The following is an 18,118-nucleotide window of genomic DNA, read 5'->3' as shown; positions in this document are numbered from 1 at the left end:
ACGGGCAGCTGGGACTTGAACTCAGGCAGTTTGGTTCCAGAGTTTGTGCTTTTAAACCACTAGGGAATTCTCTGCATCATACTTACAGTGAAATAAGATAAATTAAGAAACCTTGAGGATATTGCATATTGTACCAAATACAAAGAATTAGCATAGTAAAAGTAACGTAGTATTGACTTGTACCACTATGAAAGGTGGTCTGTGAATTCAGATTTGAGAGGCCAAGGCCAAAGCAGGAAGAAAAATTATCAGTCATAAGAGTAACATTACTTATAAAACAGAGCTGTTGGGGGTACCAAAATCTGAGGGATTTATCCTATAAAGAAGTTACAGGGTAACTGGTGGACAATATCGCCCATGAGATTTTGGTAATAAATATGCTACCAAAATTTTCAGGTGTGTTATTTGTACATCCCTCAATATGTCATATCAAAGAACATTCCAGTAATTCTGCAGGGTATGTGTGTGTTTGTGCAAACAGTGTGTTCCAGATCTTTAGCAATAAATTTTGGTTTATCTAGCTGCTGTGTCCAATAGAACATTTCTGATGGTGAAAATGTTCTATATCAATATGGCCACTATTAGCCAATATGTCTATGAAACACTTGAAAATATATTATAGCTAGAGTAACCGAAGGACTGCATTTTACAATAATTTTACTTGATTTTAGTCCATTTAAATTTTAAAACCATATAGTTAGTGGCTACCACACTCAACAGGGCAGAAGTAGGGGAATGGCGGGACTGAATGTCTATCTCTTAACTGATTCTTGCAAATAGAATTTCATATTTTTTAACAGATGGACAAAATAAAAACCTAAACCGTTTTATTCTCTAGTTTCAGCCTAAAGCACTCAGCAGAAAACTAGTAATTTTTTCAAATGTTCTGACTTGGAAAAAAACAAACAAAAAACCAAAAAAAACCTCATCACCTCTGTATAAAAGCAAGCCAAGGAAATAGCTTTTACAAGATACTACTATTACCTAAAACATTTTTTATATTATAATCAGGTTCTATAACTCATCCATTTATGTATCTCTGATGTAGCAAAATCTTCATTTTTGAGTTGGAGTGTGATTTCTGAAAAAGAGCCCCAGATAATTCAGAGTCAGATTTGATAAGGTAGATTAAGAAGACTTTTTTGTGTGTTTTATAAACTAATTCATGTAAAAGGGCAAAACTAACAAGCTAACATCTCCCTATATTTTCTAGGATCCGGACTATGCAAAAGTCCTCTGAGATTCTGTTGGACCACAGAGGCCCTAACATGGTAAGATTTATAAACATAAGGCTGTTAAATCTCCAACCTAGGAAGCAGATATAAGAAATTTTTGGTTACACAGAGACCAGAAAATACAAGAAAAAGCCCCTTTTGTGTGTTTTTCATTACCTCTGTGTTGTTTTTCCGTTCATCTAGATGAGTTATAATGCTGTCCTCAATTAGAGAATAGATGAAAAGAGAAAGAAACTATGATTTCTGGCTGGACATTCACTTGCCAGATGGTGAAGAACTAGGCCTTCGGCTAATTCTGTGTGAACAGCGGGGCGTGATATGTCCCTCTAAAAACCACAGTATGTACATGGACAGAGATCTATGGAGACTTAGATTCCAGTTTGGAAACACATGACTCAGCTTTTCCTATAGATCTTGCCAGCTGACCCTTGGGCACAGACAGCTGTTCTGCTAGATGGATAACTGTGAGTGGGAGGGAAAGGGGAACAGCAGAAAAGGTCAGCCAGCATCTCAGGATATTAGTCCTTGTTTCTTCAGATGCTGAAAGAAAGGTCAGTGCCTGAGGCTAGCTCCAGAGTCACCACTCTGGGCTCTAATGCAGGTATGGGACACCCAGGTCCAGATGAGGAAATGACAATAAACTGATGAAGGCAAGAGAGACTAGCTTTGGGGGGGGGGGGGGGGTATCAAAAAAGGAGTGACTGCTGTATACATTTTAGAAAGAAAGCCAAGAATATTTGGGAGAAAAGAGCAATCAATGTCTGAGAAAACTGATTTAAAAAGTGAATTGAATTTGGGGTTACTTGGTCATGGTGATGAACATAGTCCAGTTCAATAATTAGATAGGAAACAATTGGCATTCCATGAATTTGGTCTCATTTTTACATGAGAAACGGTGTGAAAGACACTGCAATGCTTTGAAAACAGAACTGCATTTCTAAAAATACATAATATCTAAAAAAATAATTGGTTTTTGACAATATGTAGAAGGTAGCAAGAATCCAGGAAAACAGGATTAGTCAGATGATAATAACATTAATATTACTAATTGATTAGGCCAAAGAGAGCCAATGGTAAGCATTGAAATTCAATTCCTAGTGGTAACTTTTGAGTATCATATATAGAACACCAATTTAATCATTTATTTGTTGGTTTGTCCATTTTGTTAATTCAAGTATTCATTAATTTTTCTCAACAAATAGACATTGGTTTCATGTGATACGCCAGGCCCTAAGAATTCAATATAAAAATAATGGTTCCTGTTTCAAGAAATGTACAGTAGTGGGATAGAGGTGAGGCAAGAGAGTTGACTATTGCACATTTGCCAGACAGCTCATAAAACGCTTTATATTTATTATCATGAAAGCTACAGCCTAAATTTACATTGTAGATACTGCTTTTGCTATTTGACAGGTGATGGCTCAAGGCTCAGGGAAATGAGGTTATTTGTCCAATATTATATATAAAAAAAAATGGCAGGTCTGGGACTCAAAGACTTTGACTGGAAGTCCACTATTTATCAAATTGAAGTTATGTGGATATATACCATAAAATAAATGATGCATATTTCTGAGTTAATCTATGTAAAGCACTTAGAATAGTGCCTAACACATCATAAATGCTGTATGTCCTTAATCACCATCACGATTGTTTTTGTTAGTTTTTAAAGAGCAGCATGGGGAGAAATATTATTTATTCAAAATTAAGCAAGAGACATATAACGTAGCAGAATGCAAAATATGCATAAAATTTTTAAATGAAATAGCATTCTTCAAAAAAAACTTTCCCTTTAGGGTCTTAGGCCCCATGTTACTGGGGAGAATGTCCTCACTCTGCCTTGACACTTAGCGTACTTGGGTAAAATAAAGAGAGAAGCACGCACGCTGTGCCGCATCTTCCTGGAGAGTCCACTCCACCGAGAGACACATAATAGAGAAAACTACCACAGTAACTAAGGGGTGCTCCAAGCCTCCATGTCCCCATTGAGGTCACAGGTGGGGAAAGGTGGGAAACCCACGAAAACATTCCGACCTGCCTGCTGCTTGCATTCATTTGTCCATGAAAAAGAAAAGTTTTTCTGTGGAAAATGTGACACAAAGAAACTAAAACCAGATTTACTTGAAAGACAAGTGGAGAAACAGAATATTGACAATAATTTAAAAAAAATGCTGAAGACACACTTAACATAAATCATACTTAGAAGAAAAGAGTAATGACCTGTAATCCTGTAAATTTTCCATTGTTACAAAACCACCCGCATGGATAACTGCAACTAAAGTTAGCCAGCAGTTGGCACTACTCATCCTGGCATATTTAGATGTCCAAGAACAACTACAAAGAAATATAAATTGCGTACTACAGGCCATGTTTTTTACAACCTTAATTACCCATGCAGTATTAGGGCTGGGGAAGTGCTTTTCATGATTAATTATGTTTTCTTAAAAGCGAACAAACAAAACTCTATATAATGTGTTCCTGGGGAAACAATAGTGCAGCGATCTAATGTATCACTTTTGAGGTTTTTCGCTTCCACCTATATTTCAGAGGGGGATAAAACACTGCTAAGCAATGCACTATATCTGAGAGAAATGGGTGTAACTGGCACAATGCCATACCCTGCTAGAGTTTTATAATTTTTTTCTGGCTTATGCTTTAGAAACTGAATCTTACTAACAGAAAAATGTGGTCATAAGGATCTATTAAATATAGTGACCTAAGACACTATTTCAATTTTGGTAAGAGTTGTGAGATTATATGATGAGATCCTGTTTAAGCAGGGGCATGGCTACTTTATTATTTCATATTTTATATTGTAAGTCTACAGAGAAGTGCTTCCAGGGTTTTCTTAACCTGATAACACTTGGCAGACTATTAAATATTTATTTTCTATGCGAAAGAAGGGGATAACGGTTCTGTAATTAAAATTCTGGCAATGGAACTCATAGCTCATTGCTGGTTTTGTTGTTTCAAATATCATCAATGCTTCCCTGAAATATAAACTGTCTTACTGGAGTAGTTATTCTTTGAACAGGTCCTCAAGAATTCCTGTTTACTGGTCCAAGTTGAAAGGGCTAACGTGAAACTGAAGAGTTGTGAACAGTGACTGAACGTTTAGATTCAAGCTCTGGTACTACGTCTACTCACTATAGGAGGTGGGCACGTTAAAATTTATATTTTACAGCTTTTAAGACAGCAGATTTCACTACCTCTCAGAGTCACTGTGAAGGAAACAAAATTACTTCTGTGAACTGCTCCAAAAGCTTGTGATATTACATAAATAAAGAATTTTCTCTTTCTAACTCCTGCTTTTCTATGGCTTAAATATTCCCCTCCATGAGAGAGAGGTGGTTTATGTGTAAAGAGAATGGATATGCCCTCTCAAATCATCTGGTTCATGGACTTGACCCAGAGGAGTATCTCCAGTGTGGACGCTGAAACCAAGACACACCCGATACTCGGAGGAAAAAAAAAAATCTGTGGTAAAGGCAATTTGGGAAGTGGTCTTGGAGAGTTATGCTTCATATCAGCATGCAGCAAAGTTCTGAAGAGCCCTGTGGTAGATAATTCCTTTAACATTGTTGAACCCAACATTTCTTAAAGTTACCAAAACAGGATTCCCTTTTATGTATAACAACCATGAATATCATGGGAAAAGGCTACTTGCTTTGTGAGGAGGAGAAGCAATCATAATAGCTAACATTTATTGTGCAGCTTCTATGTGTAGAAACTCTCTGAAGTGATCTACATGACTTAATATCTTAACTTTTGTTATAAGCTTATGATGTCAGTGCTAGAGTTGTCCCCATTTAACAGATGAGGAAACCAGCCACAGAATGATTGAATGTCTTGGCAAAGATATACCTATTGAGGAACAAAAGAAAGGATATGAACCCAGATGATCTGGCACTGGAAACTGTACTCAATCATTATGCATACCACTTTACTTGTGGACAGAAGAAAACATGGAATGTATCTACTATTAGCACTGTGATACTTTTGCCCAGTAAAACTTTTTTGATTAAAAAATAAACAAAAAACCCTGAATTCCTGAGGTTATACAACTTGTACAAAATTACAAAGGAAATCAATGATACCACATGCTCAAGAAATCAGTTCTTCAGCCCCTCAAGGAAATACCCAACCTCTTTGGCAAACATTCTGAACAAAAGACGAAAGCAAAACTTGAGATGGGGGAGGAAATGTGATCCCTCTTAGGTAGCTGTAGCTCTCCTTAGAGTCCTCTTCATTTTTTCATTCTCCATCAACTATATCCAAATAGTTATTATACCTCTAATTATACCTCTAAAATATATCTTGATCTCCCTACCTCATTTTCAGCTCTCTGTCACTCCTGAGAATAAGCCCATACCCTCTCTGCCTGGGTGATAGCACTAGGTTTCTAACAAGGCTCCCGTCTCTAGATAGTAGGAAATAAATAACCATATATAAAAACAGTTGTTTTGCAGAAGTCATAAATAATACAGCATAATATATTGCAAAAAATAATGAAAAAAATCCAACAAAAATATGGACTTTTACCACTAATGAAAATAATTTAATATTTAGCTCTAAGATTTCAAAATTTGATTTTATTTGAGAAATTCTTGTCTTTTGTCCATTTTCCATTTAATCATCTACAATGTAGACACACACACACACACACACACACACACACACACACACACATACACACACAAGCACACTTTATGAAAGACAAAGCCCCAAAATACTCAAAAGAACTAAAACAAAAAGAGTTGAGTCATGTGAATGCAGTTCTGTTGCTAATTTGCTTTGCTATGGCTGAATTACCATGCTTTGATAGAGACCCATCATGAAGAAGACTTCAGATAAATTCCATGAACTTTATTATATTGTTCGGTACAAGACACTTGAAATTGACTCGGGCATTAGTAAGAGAAATTTCCATTTGCACTGTTTTCCTACTTCAGAACAATCGTAACAATACTAATCCTCTCTTTAACAGACAAAGAAAATTTGCCAGGGGTGGGAGTGTGTATGGTGGGGAACTTCCATGGAGTTATTTCTTTTTTTCTCCATAACCCAATCCATTCGCCAATGAGCAATCTTTTCCTGGCTTACTGGGTCTCCATGCACTAGCTCACACAAGCCATGTTTTTCAAAAAGAAAAAGGGAGAAAAACCAGCAAATTAGCCAGGAGCAGCCTGGTTAGTACTAACAGATGATGAAAAAGTCTCTGCAGAAAATGACATAAGTAAGAGAAAATTCCTAATGTTGTCTAAAAAGACAAGAGTATTTAACTTTCCTCAAAATTAAGTTTGTCTGTATTTTATCACATGTTTACTGTTCTCCTATGTCAAAAAAATGTTCCTATTGGTAGAATGTGGGTTAAATAAAGGAAGAACTAGATTATGGTTCTTCCTATATTAAAATATGTCAAACTGTATCGTGAGATTTAATTTTTGATTAGGAAAAACAGAAAATTTGATAAATGAGTTTTAACAGTAAAAAGAGGAAAATTTCCCAGAATGTTTATGTTCTAGAACTGGTCAAAGGGCAACGGAGGGGACACCCAATGTTTTGCCCCTCTACCCTCTTTACCTGCTGCTGTTTAAATAAAGATGATCCTTAACCACACTTCCAGGAAATGGCATATTTCTGTGGCCAATCACAGCACTCAATCCACTCCCAGGACTCACTGAGGAAGGAGGATGTGATCCTGAGCTTCCTTGTACCCATGGCCTAGCGTGTCTTAGTAGTTATCATTTGTCTTGCCTCAAATTATAATGCAATGTAATCCTGCCCACATAACAGGCACTAATTTCTTGTCAGGGCTGAGTGGATGTACTGCAAGGAGACTCAAACTTCAGTTACCTTTGGAGGATATAACTAGAAATAATATTTTTATAAATTTTTACAACATATTATATATCTGATCATTTCTAATATGATAACCAACAGTCAATCAACCAGTACACACATGTTGATGGAAAATCTCATGTCTATGGTAACGAGAGGACGGGTGGGGAGGAGAAGAAGGCTGAACAATGGTAAGGCCGGGTGAAAGATGAATGTGCCTGAGCCTTGCAGGCAGGGAGGGGACTGAGTGTCTAGCAGTCATGTGTGGCTCAGGAACAGGAATGGCAACAATGGCTGGTGAAGTAATTTAGATTACTGACAATCGTAAGAGGCCCTTCCAGGGTATAAGGGAATACGAGGCAGTTGAGACTGCACAGAAGTGATGTAAAACCTGCACATAGTGGGCCATGTGCTGTGGGGAGAGAAAAAGAAAGGGAAAAATTGTAGACCAAAAAATGGTAAGGAGATCGTTGAAAATTATAGTGAAAGAGACCGGGAACAGAAATATGTATTTGGTAGCAATGGAGAGATTGGAGGAGGATGCTGCCAAGTGGCAGCCTCAAGGCTACAGCCATGGCTCAGGGGTCAGGTCTGGGTCTATGCTGCAGGTGACTGACAGCAAATAGCGATAACAAGGAATCTGAAGAGTTATAAACATGCATGTTAACAATGCCAAAGATTACTGGGTGCAGAAAATGGAAAGAAAGAATAGGAGTTTGATGCTGAAGTTATTGCCATGGCTAAAAAGCAATGAGCCTTCAAGGAAGTAAATCATCCCCATGCAATATTATAAAGAAGCCAACACGAATAGTGAAACAGATATCATTGGAACTGGAGGAGGGTGGTACAGAAAATAACCAATAATGGAAACAGGGAATGAGAAGAGGACCATTTCACTCAACTTCTCACTTCAGAGTGGAGGACATTGAGTGGCAAGGTCTCCCAGATGGAAGGTGAGTGCAGCGTCACCTTCGGGAAAGCCAGAGTGCAAGTGAGGCAACAAGACAGGGAAGAAACAGCGGGCATTTGATCACAGGAGACGCGGGGCCTTCTTGGAAAGAAGGTAGGAGGTATGGGAAAAAACAAGGCTGTAACATGAAGCAGGTGGTGCTTTAAAGAAAAACATCTTTAACATTTACTGAGAAAATCACAATGCTAACCATTTAGAGGAGGAGGGGAGCTAGAAAGAAGCTTCCAAAGTTTACAAAGAAATTTACAAATAAATGCTAGAGATCTACACATAATGGAATCTACGTGTAACTAAAAAATACATTGCTGAATAATTTAAGGGTTAAATGACTTTGGGGCAGTGGGACTATGTGGAGTGAGAAAAGGGTTCAGAGGCTGCAGGCTCAAAATTGAAACTGAGCTATTGGTTGCAGAATGGCTCCTTTTCAATAGCAACAAGATGGCTGATAAGAGTAGGAGAAGCCTTCTTCATCCTGCTGCTGGGGGTGCAGGTGAGAAAAAGGGCTGCTCTTAAAAGGCCTCTTGCTGTAGGGAGACAGGAGAGATGAAACACAAAGGGTCTGGATGGCAAAAGAAGCAGAGTAGGAGCACAATGAAGTTCTCGGTTAAAAGCAGGGAGAGGGAAGGCAGGATGCAGCGCCTTGTGCTGCAAGGGCACTCTGGATGGCTCACCAGGTAAGTCAGTGGGGGGCAGGCAGGTCTAGCTCACTGACACTGGGATAACATGCAAATGGACAGCCCTCTCCTCCACAACCCCCCACCAGCTTCATTCAATCTGGCGGCTGCTACTCTAAAGCACTTGATAACAAAAGCAAAATGGAAAGACAAATAAATTGGATTTAGAAATGCAATTTTCAATATCCTCATATATTTCTGGACACTGCCACAAGGAAAAAAAAAAAAACCTCATAAAACACATTACATTAGTTGCAATGCAGCCTGGCTATGAGTTTAATATGAATTATGGTGAGAATAGATCCAGCACATGGTTCCCCTGAATAATTTATTTCAGGAAGTCCCTAGTGTTCAGAAACAGGAAACTTAGAAAATGACACGTCTAGGCACTAGTTTTGTGAAGCCAGGGTGCAGGTAGCCAACGTCAAAAGAGCCAAAGAAAAGTAACAGGGAGAACCAGTCAAAGCAAGTGATTTTTTTTCCAAAAAAATTAATAAGAAACTATGAATGCTTCTCTTTTTGCTTTGTTTATTTAGCAACTGGCAAACCTGTAAACAACACAAACAATATTGTGTTATAGGATCTATTTACTAAATGAAAATGTGGCAATTCCAGGATCTCACACAATGATAGGTGACTGATAAAAGACAAAGCAAATTAGACTAAATCAAAGCAAAGACCTCCTGAATTATAATCAGTGCACCTAAGCACGAGACTCAGAACAAATTGTGGAACTTGAAGAAATGAAGACTGGAATCATTAAAGCTAACAGATTTCCTTTAGTCAAAGAGATAGTGAGCAAAGAAAACCAGAGGGGAGAAAGGAGCAATGCAATCCGAGTTTCTCAATGACTCAATTTAAACAAAAATAAACAATAAAAATCTGGACCTCTTCGGAATATTGTACCAATTATCATTGCAAGGATCCCTGTTACAGTTCTTCTCTGGCACCTTTTTTTTTTAATTAAATGCATCCATTTTTTTCTGTATTGATAGGGACAGTCCTAACTTCTAAATCCTAACAGAAAATATAAGTCTGAGCAGAGGGAAAAGCAGCCATTTCTCAGGGACTGAGTTAGCTGGTGTCATATGGCATAGCCTGACGCGCTACAACTGCTGAGCTCTGGTTTTCAACTTGGACTTGGCTTACAGCTACAGGACGTTTGACTCAACTAAAGCAATGGATTTCGAGCCCTGCTGTTATTTCTTGGCTTCCAGACACTCAGTACATTTGGGGCCCAGATATGTCTTAGCTTCACTGTTGGAAAGTTTTTTGTTTGCTTTTGCTGCTGTCCAAATGATTCAAGATAATGAATGAAGGTATGCGTTTGTTGTTGGGAGCTGGGGAAAGCATGAAGTTGGGAGAAGTAATTGGGAAGTACTGGGTGTACAAACAGCCAATTCAAAGCAAACCTTTTGCTTTTTCCAAAATAATTTTGAAAGCACATGTAAACAGCTCTAAAATCTCCTTTTGGGGCCCAGTTTGATGTGCGTTTTCTGTGTTGCCTTAAAAGGCTGTGTGCAAGAATTCTTCAAATACTAAATATCAATCTATGGAGAGAGAAAAAAGTTTACTACCTGATAAGACAACTTCAATAAGATCGCCTTCCTGGATATCACTAGCCGTTTTCACCAGCTGAAGGATGTTTTCAGAGGTAGGGTCATGGCGAAAAAGCAGGATCTTATCATACATTCCATAGAAACCACATTCAGGGAACTGCAAATACAAATATCACAATAGGTTAAATGTCTAAATCCTCTTATATTAAAAAAAATGAAATAAATGCCAGGGAACAAATACAAGGTAATTATAAAAGTTCATCGTATCAAGAAATTAAAAATAAAAATGAAAATGGCAAAATTGATATTGACGTGACTCCAAGTCAGGAGGAAAGACATATCATAAGAGCAATAATGACCAAGCAATCTTCTCATTAGAGAGCCCGACAAAAGTAGAATATGAGATAAGATTCGAAGAAATTCTTGGCAGTTAATTGGTTAAGAAATATAGTAAGTGGGAAGAAGTGTACATTTTCATATGACCTGTAGCAATCCAATAGCATAAAAATGGGAGTCAGTTTATTACAATCCCATTACACATGCTGTTGCAATTTGTTTGCAAAAAAAAGTCAGTCCACTTTGACATATTCAAAAATAAGAGATGACTCAATACATCTAAGCATGTTCTGTGTGGGGGCAGTACTGTTACCTAGATCTTCTGACTCAGGAAAGCACCAGAGGAGACAACCCAATTCTCCCTCTTTTGCTGCCCTTGCATTGCATTTGGTTTTCATGCAATCTAGGTTAAATAGAAAAGTACAATAGCTGCATGCCAATTTGTTTCAAGTATAACACCTAGTTAAAACTCTCCTTACAGGGATAAATCTAAAATTTATCACTCAAGGGCTATCTCCTGATTATGTTATCATAGGCAGAAAGAATAGGGCCCTGGGGAGAGAGAGGGGGAGGAAGGAAAGGAGGAGGTGAGGGGAGACAAAGAAGGAAGGAGATGAGGTCATCTTTAAGAAAAGTGCAGCTACCAGACCAGCTAGAACTAGATTTTTGTGCTGAGAGCAGACCCAGGACACCATCTTGTCACTTTTTAGGTAATTATAACAGATTATACTATTAATAGCATGGCAGCCCAGAAAAAAAATCCCCACTCCTTGTGGTGCCATCACAGTTCTGAAAAGTCAGATAAGGACAAAAATCCCTCCTCTAGAAGAGAAAGAGTGGTCAGATAGGGCAAAGCCTATGAATGCCTATGCCACCCCTAAAACTCAGCTATTTCATGCCCTCTTTTTAAGAGTAATAAATTCTTAAGCCTCTTTGTTCTTTGGGGCAGCTGCTCTTCTCCAGGCCTGCCCACTCTTGCTATCTTGAGAGTGTATTACCTTTTTAATAAATCTATCACTTGTTTGGCTTATTGGGTGCGTCCTTGAATTCCTTCCTGCAACTGACACCAAGGACCCATTTTCCGGCAGCAATTACAGGCATATAATGAAAGCTAAATGAAATATCCTTTATAATGAACAAACCTAAAATAATTATGATAGTAACAATTACTATTATAATACTAACAATTAATATTATTCCCTGAATTTCCTCTCTTCCTTCTAATGAAGGAAAATTCCCTAAATTCAAACCATAGCCCTAATTAATGAATTCTGTTTTAAAAGTAGACTTATTTGATCAAAAGGTAGACATATTCTTCAGGATCTTAAAGCAAATTTCATACTGATTCCAAAACTGTCAACCTACAACCTCATGAGCAGTGACCATCTGCTCTAGCATTGGATATTTTCATTACAAAAAACCATCAAACATTCTAGGCTAACTTGGTCTGTGAAAAGGGCTCTTTCTCTTATAGATGACTTTGTCACACAATTATTAAGGATTATTATTTTTTTAATAAATTGATATTTGCAATGTAGTGGGAAAAGCTCATAAGTCAAGGAGAGAAAATTGTCTTTCCTGTTCCTGCAATTGGTGATGTGTCTGAAACACGTCAATAATGGTGGAGTTGAAGGAGCTATTATTGGGATAAATGTGTAAATGTAGTATCTTCTGAAGATAAATACAACATATTGTGAATGCCTTTTTCTATTTTCTTATTAATAAAATTAGGGGCTACATTCATGTGAGACATGTTGTATGAATTAAAAGTTAAGTATATTCAGGAGATCATCCCCTTGCTCTTACGAGACTGTTGACAACCAGGCTTAAAAGTTCTTCTGCATATCACTTAGTAAAGCTGGCCTCCTTAAAATAAACACAGAGCTGAATGATGTCACTGCTGCCACTATACTAACTAAAAGAAAACAAATTTAGTTGCTTCTTTTTGGTAGTTTCTCCAATAATATTATTAGAATACAAGAAAATAAAGGGAAAACTAAAATGTCATTTCCCCCAACTTAAAAACAATGGCTAGTTCATGGATTATTTTAAAAATCAACTTCACTGAAGTATAATTTACACAAAATAAAATGGATTTTAGTGCATATATCTATGAGTTTTGACAAACATCAACACCCATACGACCAAAATCACAATCAAAGCATGAAACATTTCATCAACCTCCAAATTGTACTGTACCTCCCTGTAGTTGATGCCATCCACAATCTAGTCTAGACTCTAGGCACTGATCTACTTTCTGTCACCAGAGATTAGTGCACCTGCTATAGAATTTCATACAAATGGTATCATATGGTATGAACAATGTACTCTTTTTCTGGCTGGCTGTTTTTGCTCAGTATTATGTTTCTGAGATTCATTTATACATACTGCACTTGAGATTCACCTCTTTTTATTAGTTATTAGCATTTCATTGCATGGATCTAGGATAATTGTTTATCCATGAATTCACAAATGAACATTTGATTTTTATCCAGTTTGTGACTATTACAGATAAAAATGCTATGAACACTCCTGTACAAGTTTTTCAGCAGGCATATTTTTGTCATTTCTTATAAGTACCTAGAAACAGCATTTCGGAGTTACATGATAAATTTATGTTTGATCTACATGTGTATCCTTATGCTAATACCACATTATACTAACTTTTGAAGCTTAATACTAAGCCTTGAATTCAGGTCATGTAAGCCCTCCATCTTTTTCCTTTTAAGATTTCTTTGAATATTATCAGTTTTCTGAATTTCCACATAGATTTTTAGAATCAATTTGTCAATTTCTACCAAAAAAAAAATCTGCTATTACAATTAAGCTGTAAGAAATGTTCACATAGAGGTTTTGTGGGAACGTAAATTTTTATTTCTCTGGGATGTATGGAAGTATCTAGGTAACTTTATAAGAAACTTCCAAACTGTTTTCAAAGTGGCTATACCATTTTTGCATTCCCATCAGTAATGCATGTGAGTTCCAACAGCTCTGAATCCTTAACAGAACTTCATAATGTCAGTTGTTTTTATTTTAGACAGTCTATTAAATGTATAATGCTATCTCATAGTTTTAATTTGCATTTCCACAATGATGACATTCGGCAACTTTTTATGTGCTTATTTAACAGAGAGAGAGAGAGAGAAAGAGAGAGAGAGAGAGAGAGAGAGAGAGAGGGAGACAGAGAGACAGAGAGGGAGAGGGAGAGAGAGGGAGAGGGAGGGGGGGGGCACTGATCAACTCCCTTGCCCATTTTAAAAAATTGAGTTGTTTTCTTATTGTTGAGTTCTGATAATTCTTTATATATTCTAGATAAAAAGTTGTTTGTGAGGTATGTGTTTCACAGATATTTTCTTCCAGTCTGTGGCTTGTCTTTTCATTCATTTAAAATTGTTTTCTGAAGTTCTTCATTTTTATGAAGTTTAATTTATCAAATATTTCTTTATGGATCATGCTTTTGATATAATAGCTAATAAATAGTTACATAAGGTAACACCAAATTTTCCTATGTTTTATTCTACAAATTTTGGGGATTTGGCTTTGGGTCTATGATCTGCTTAGGGGTAATTTTTGAATTAAGTAAATAATATGGATCGAGGGTCATTTTTTTGCATGTTCTGGAAGATTTGTATAGAATTGGTACACGTTCCTCCTCAAATGTTGGTAGAATTCTCTAGAAAAGTCATCTTAGCTTGGAGTTTTCTTTTTTGGAAGGTTTAAAACTACATATTCAATTTCCTTAATAGAGGAATTCAATTAGCTGGATTTCAATTTCCTCTTCAGGAAGTTTTGGCAGTTTGTATCTTTCAAGGAACCTATTCATTTAATCCAAGTTGCCAAATTTATGGGCATAAAGTTTTTTTCATATTATTTCCTTATCACTCTTTTAATGTCTATAAGGTCTGTAGTAATGTCTCTTTATTAGTTTCTTATATTTGTAACTTGTGTCTTCTCTCTTTTTTACTTGATCAGTCTGGCTATTGGTCTATATATCTGTTTTTATGATAGCAGTGTACTGTTTTAATTACCATAATATATTTTGAAATCAGGATGAGTCATACCTCCAGTTTTACTCTTCTTGTTCAAAATTGTTTGGGCTATTATTTGTGGTCTTTTGTGGTTCCAAATGAATTTTAGGATTGTTTTTTTCTATTTCTGTAAAAAAAAAATGCCATTGGGATTTTGATAGGGATTGCATTGAATCTGTAGATCTCTTTGGAGAGTATGGGCATTTTAACAATATTAATTCTTCCAAAACATGAACATGGGATGTCTTTCCATTTATTTGTTTTTGATTTAATTTTTTTCAGCAATTCTTGAAAGTTCTTTTCTGCTAAGTCTTTCACCTCTATCATTTCTGGTCTGTTTCCACTCAATCTTTTAATCCTGGTTATGGGTCACATTTTCCTGCTTTCTCATATGTGTACTTTTTAAATTAGATGCCAGATATTATGAATTAATGTGAGCTGTTGGGTTTTGTTGTTTTTCCTTTAAAGAATGTTGATATTTGTTTTGGCAAAACATTAAGGTACTTGCAGATCAGTGTTATCTTTTCAAGGCTTATTTTTAAGCTTTCTTAGGGCAGCTCCAAAGTAGTATTTGCTTTAGGGGCAGTTCAGCCCTACTACTAATGCATGACTCTTTGAACACCTCTCTGGAATGCCTCAAGTATTCAGTGAAATCTTTCCTAGTTGACTGGTAGGAATTCAACTGTCTCTCAGCCCTACGTGAGCTCTGGAAACTTCATTTCACAGCTTCCCAACAGTTGCTCTTTCTCCTGCCTTATAGATAGTCGCCCTATGCGTGCACAGACTTGTGTTCAGTCCACTACTCAAATGGACCCCTAACAAGATTTATGGAGCTTGGTCTTTGTACAGGTCCCATCTTTCCAGTATTCCTCCTCTAAAAATTCTGATGACTTCACCTCCTTGAGCTCTATTCTCTGTCTCTCCATACAGCCAAACAAGGCTCTGCTTAGGTTCTCTCTCCCTACATGACACTCTGGGTCCTGCTTGCAGACAGAAGGTTCAGATGATTATAGTGCTTGCCTTGTTCGTTACCTTTCTCTCAGGGATCACTTTCTTGTGTTAAAACAGGCCAGTGTCTAAAACAGGCATTTTATACATTTTTGTACTGTTTTGTATTTGTTTGGACCAGGCGAGCATGTCTTACACCAGATACTATTTGTGCGTGGAAGCCAAAGTCTCATGTAATTTTTAAACATAGAATACCCATCTTTTCTATCCAACCTTTAGGTACATTTAATTCTATATAAATTGTGTTTGCAAGAAAAGAAAGTTAAAGAAAAATAAAATGTCCATAATAGGTAAGAGTACCTTTTTTAGATTAGCAATGATATAAAAATAGAAGATTTAATTATCATGTAACTTTTGAGCTACATTGGTTTAAATTTTAACTATTAAAGGATCGCCCCCGATCAGAATCCAAAAGTTCTTCAAAAGATAATACAATAATGCACAGATTCTATTAACATACTCTTTCCAAAACCATGGGTAGCTGCTTCTGACTGAAGAGAAGAGAGAGAAAATTCAAGGGATTCAGTGCTTGAGTTGTAGTGAATAAGAAAATAATAGCTAGAGAAGAAGAGATATGAAACAGCAACTGTTTCCCTGAAAAAGAAGTAAACTTTTCAGTGTCTTCCAACTAACGCCTTGTGAAAGTGCTTGTGGGACAGAAGGGTCAGGTGGGAAAAGTGAAGAGGGTTCTTAAGAAACAAGGATTCCGCCAGCTCATCACAGCTTCGGAGCAACCTGGCCTTATCCACACGTCTCTTGCTTTCTTCAAGGACATCTCTAAATTCCACTTGTCAATGGTCTTGTATTCTTGACATCTGAACATCACATTCTGTGTTTTGCCTCTTTGTAAAACCATGGGCATAATGTAATAAAAATGATTTGGTGTTCAAGTAAGGCTTCAATGCCTCTCATCCTAATTATTGTACGTATTTCTAAGGGTGATGCAGAAAGCATTTTGAAATATAAGAATAAGTAGAATAATACCAACATATGCCACATATATTAAAACTATTATTTAAAGAGACTATTTTTTTTCAGTGAAGATAATGTTATAAATGATCAAGAAAGTTATCTGTCCACATATAAACAACTGAGATGTGGATATCCTCTCGCCGAAGCCTTCTTACTGAGACATAGGCTTGGGTTTTCTCTCATCATTACAAGCCATTCAAGAAACAGTTGAAGAGCCCTGCAAAGCAGGGTACAGGAGTGAACTTGGAGGCCTAGCCTCTTGGGACAGTTGTCATGGCAGCAGAACCTTCAATTTTTTTTCATTTTTTATCTTTTTGTATTAGACGGAAAAATATATATGCATATTTATTTTTTACTGTGAATAAAATCTTTGTTTTTATGTAACATAACATTTTTCTTGAAGAGAAATTATGCAATAAGACTTTCAAAAATGTACATTTAAAAGTGATGTCTGGAAGGTGAAAAGTGTAACTGAACAATGCCTGACAACTGAGAAGGGAACATATTGGGGGAAAACACTCATGGAACAACGTTTCCTAATTTGGTCATAATCATCTGTTTTTATGTGAAGGTGTGTGAGCTTTGAAATCTGAAAACCCTTATTAAACTAAACAGGCTTTTAGAAAGGCTCAGAGGCTTGTAAACTCAGCTGGAGCTTATTACAAGATCAGTTCTGTGTTTCTCGGAGGCTTTGTGGCTCTGAGCGCAAACATCTGAGATAAGTGATTTCAAGCTCTCTCCAAGTTCGACTCGAACAAAACTGGCCACTGTGAAAATACGGCCAACAATGCCGGCTCTGGTCCTAAGCTCTTTAATTCTACCCTACGCTGGAATCCTCTGCGCTGCTGTGTGTATCATTTGGCATTTTTGACCACAGAGCACAATTTACTGTTACATTTCACTATAAATTCATGGCTGGCCAGACAATGTGCTCCAGAGTAGAATAAATACATGTTTTAATGAGTAGCTGAAATACGACCTGGTGAACAGGAACTGTAAGGAACAAAGGGTGCTTTTTCATAGTTAAGGCCAATCACAAAGGGCCAGGAGCAAGCAATACCAGAAACAAATTAATCCATGACTCAGTCAAGAAGGAAAGAGATGGTGGGGCGGGGGAAGGGAAGGAGAGAGAGAAGGGGGTGTCCTGATTAGGAAATGAAGGTACACTGCCAGTTTACTTTTGCTAAAAGGGAATGGAAATCCTGAAATTCAATTATTCTGCTCAATAACAGAACACACCAGGCGGGTGAATGTTGCACTCTTCTTATTGAAGAGGACTCTAAAGTCCTCCCAAGAACTCTTGTGTCTACAACAAGTGGTGCCATAACTGGTCACCCTTAATGAGCAAAGAAATTAAAAAGTGCTACTACTTCCTAGCTTGGCCAAAATATTCCCTCGTAAGTGTTGGTCCCGGAGTATAGAGATAACAGGAATACACTGGGAGCAAGAATGTCTAGAAGGTTGGGTGAAAAAGTCTCTTTCAACAAGAATGTCTAGA

At 37.1% G+C, this 18,118-nt stretch overlaps 1 protein-coding gene across 1 annotated transcript in view; it reads right to left on the bottom strand.

Annotated features, from left to right (window-relative positions):
* The window catches only part of PRKD1 (protein kinase D1), a 359,670-nt gene that overhangs the window by 148,957 nt on the left and 192,595 nt on the right, over nt 1–18,118 (bottom strand). Inside the window, exon 6 of the mRNA XM_019654274.1 lies at nt 10,295–10,433. Coding sequence (XP_019509819.1) covers nt 10,295–10,433 — 139 coding nt within the window. The remainder of the gene's footprint in view (nt 1–10,294; nt 10,434–18,118) is intronic.

The sequence above is a fragment of the Hipposideros armiger genome, unplaced genomic scaffold (genome assembly GCF_001890085.2).
Source record: "Hipposideros armiger isolate ML-2016 unplaced genomic scaffold, ASM189008v1 scaffold_218, whole genome shotgun sequence".
In the NCBI taxonomy this organism is placed as follows: Eukaryota; Metazoa; Chordata; class Mammalia; order Chiroptera; family Hipposideridae; genus Hipposideros; species Hipposideros armiger.
This window is presented reverse-complemented; position numbering and strand designations above follow the sequence as displayed.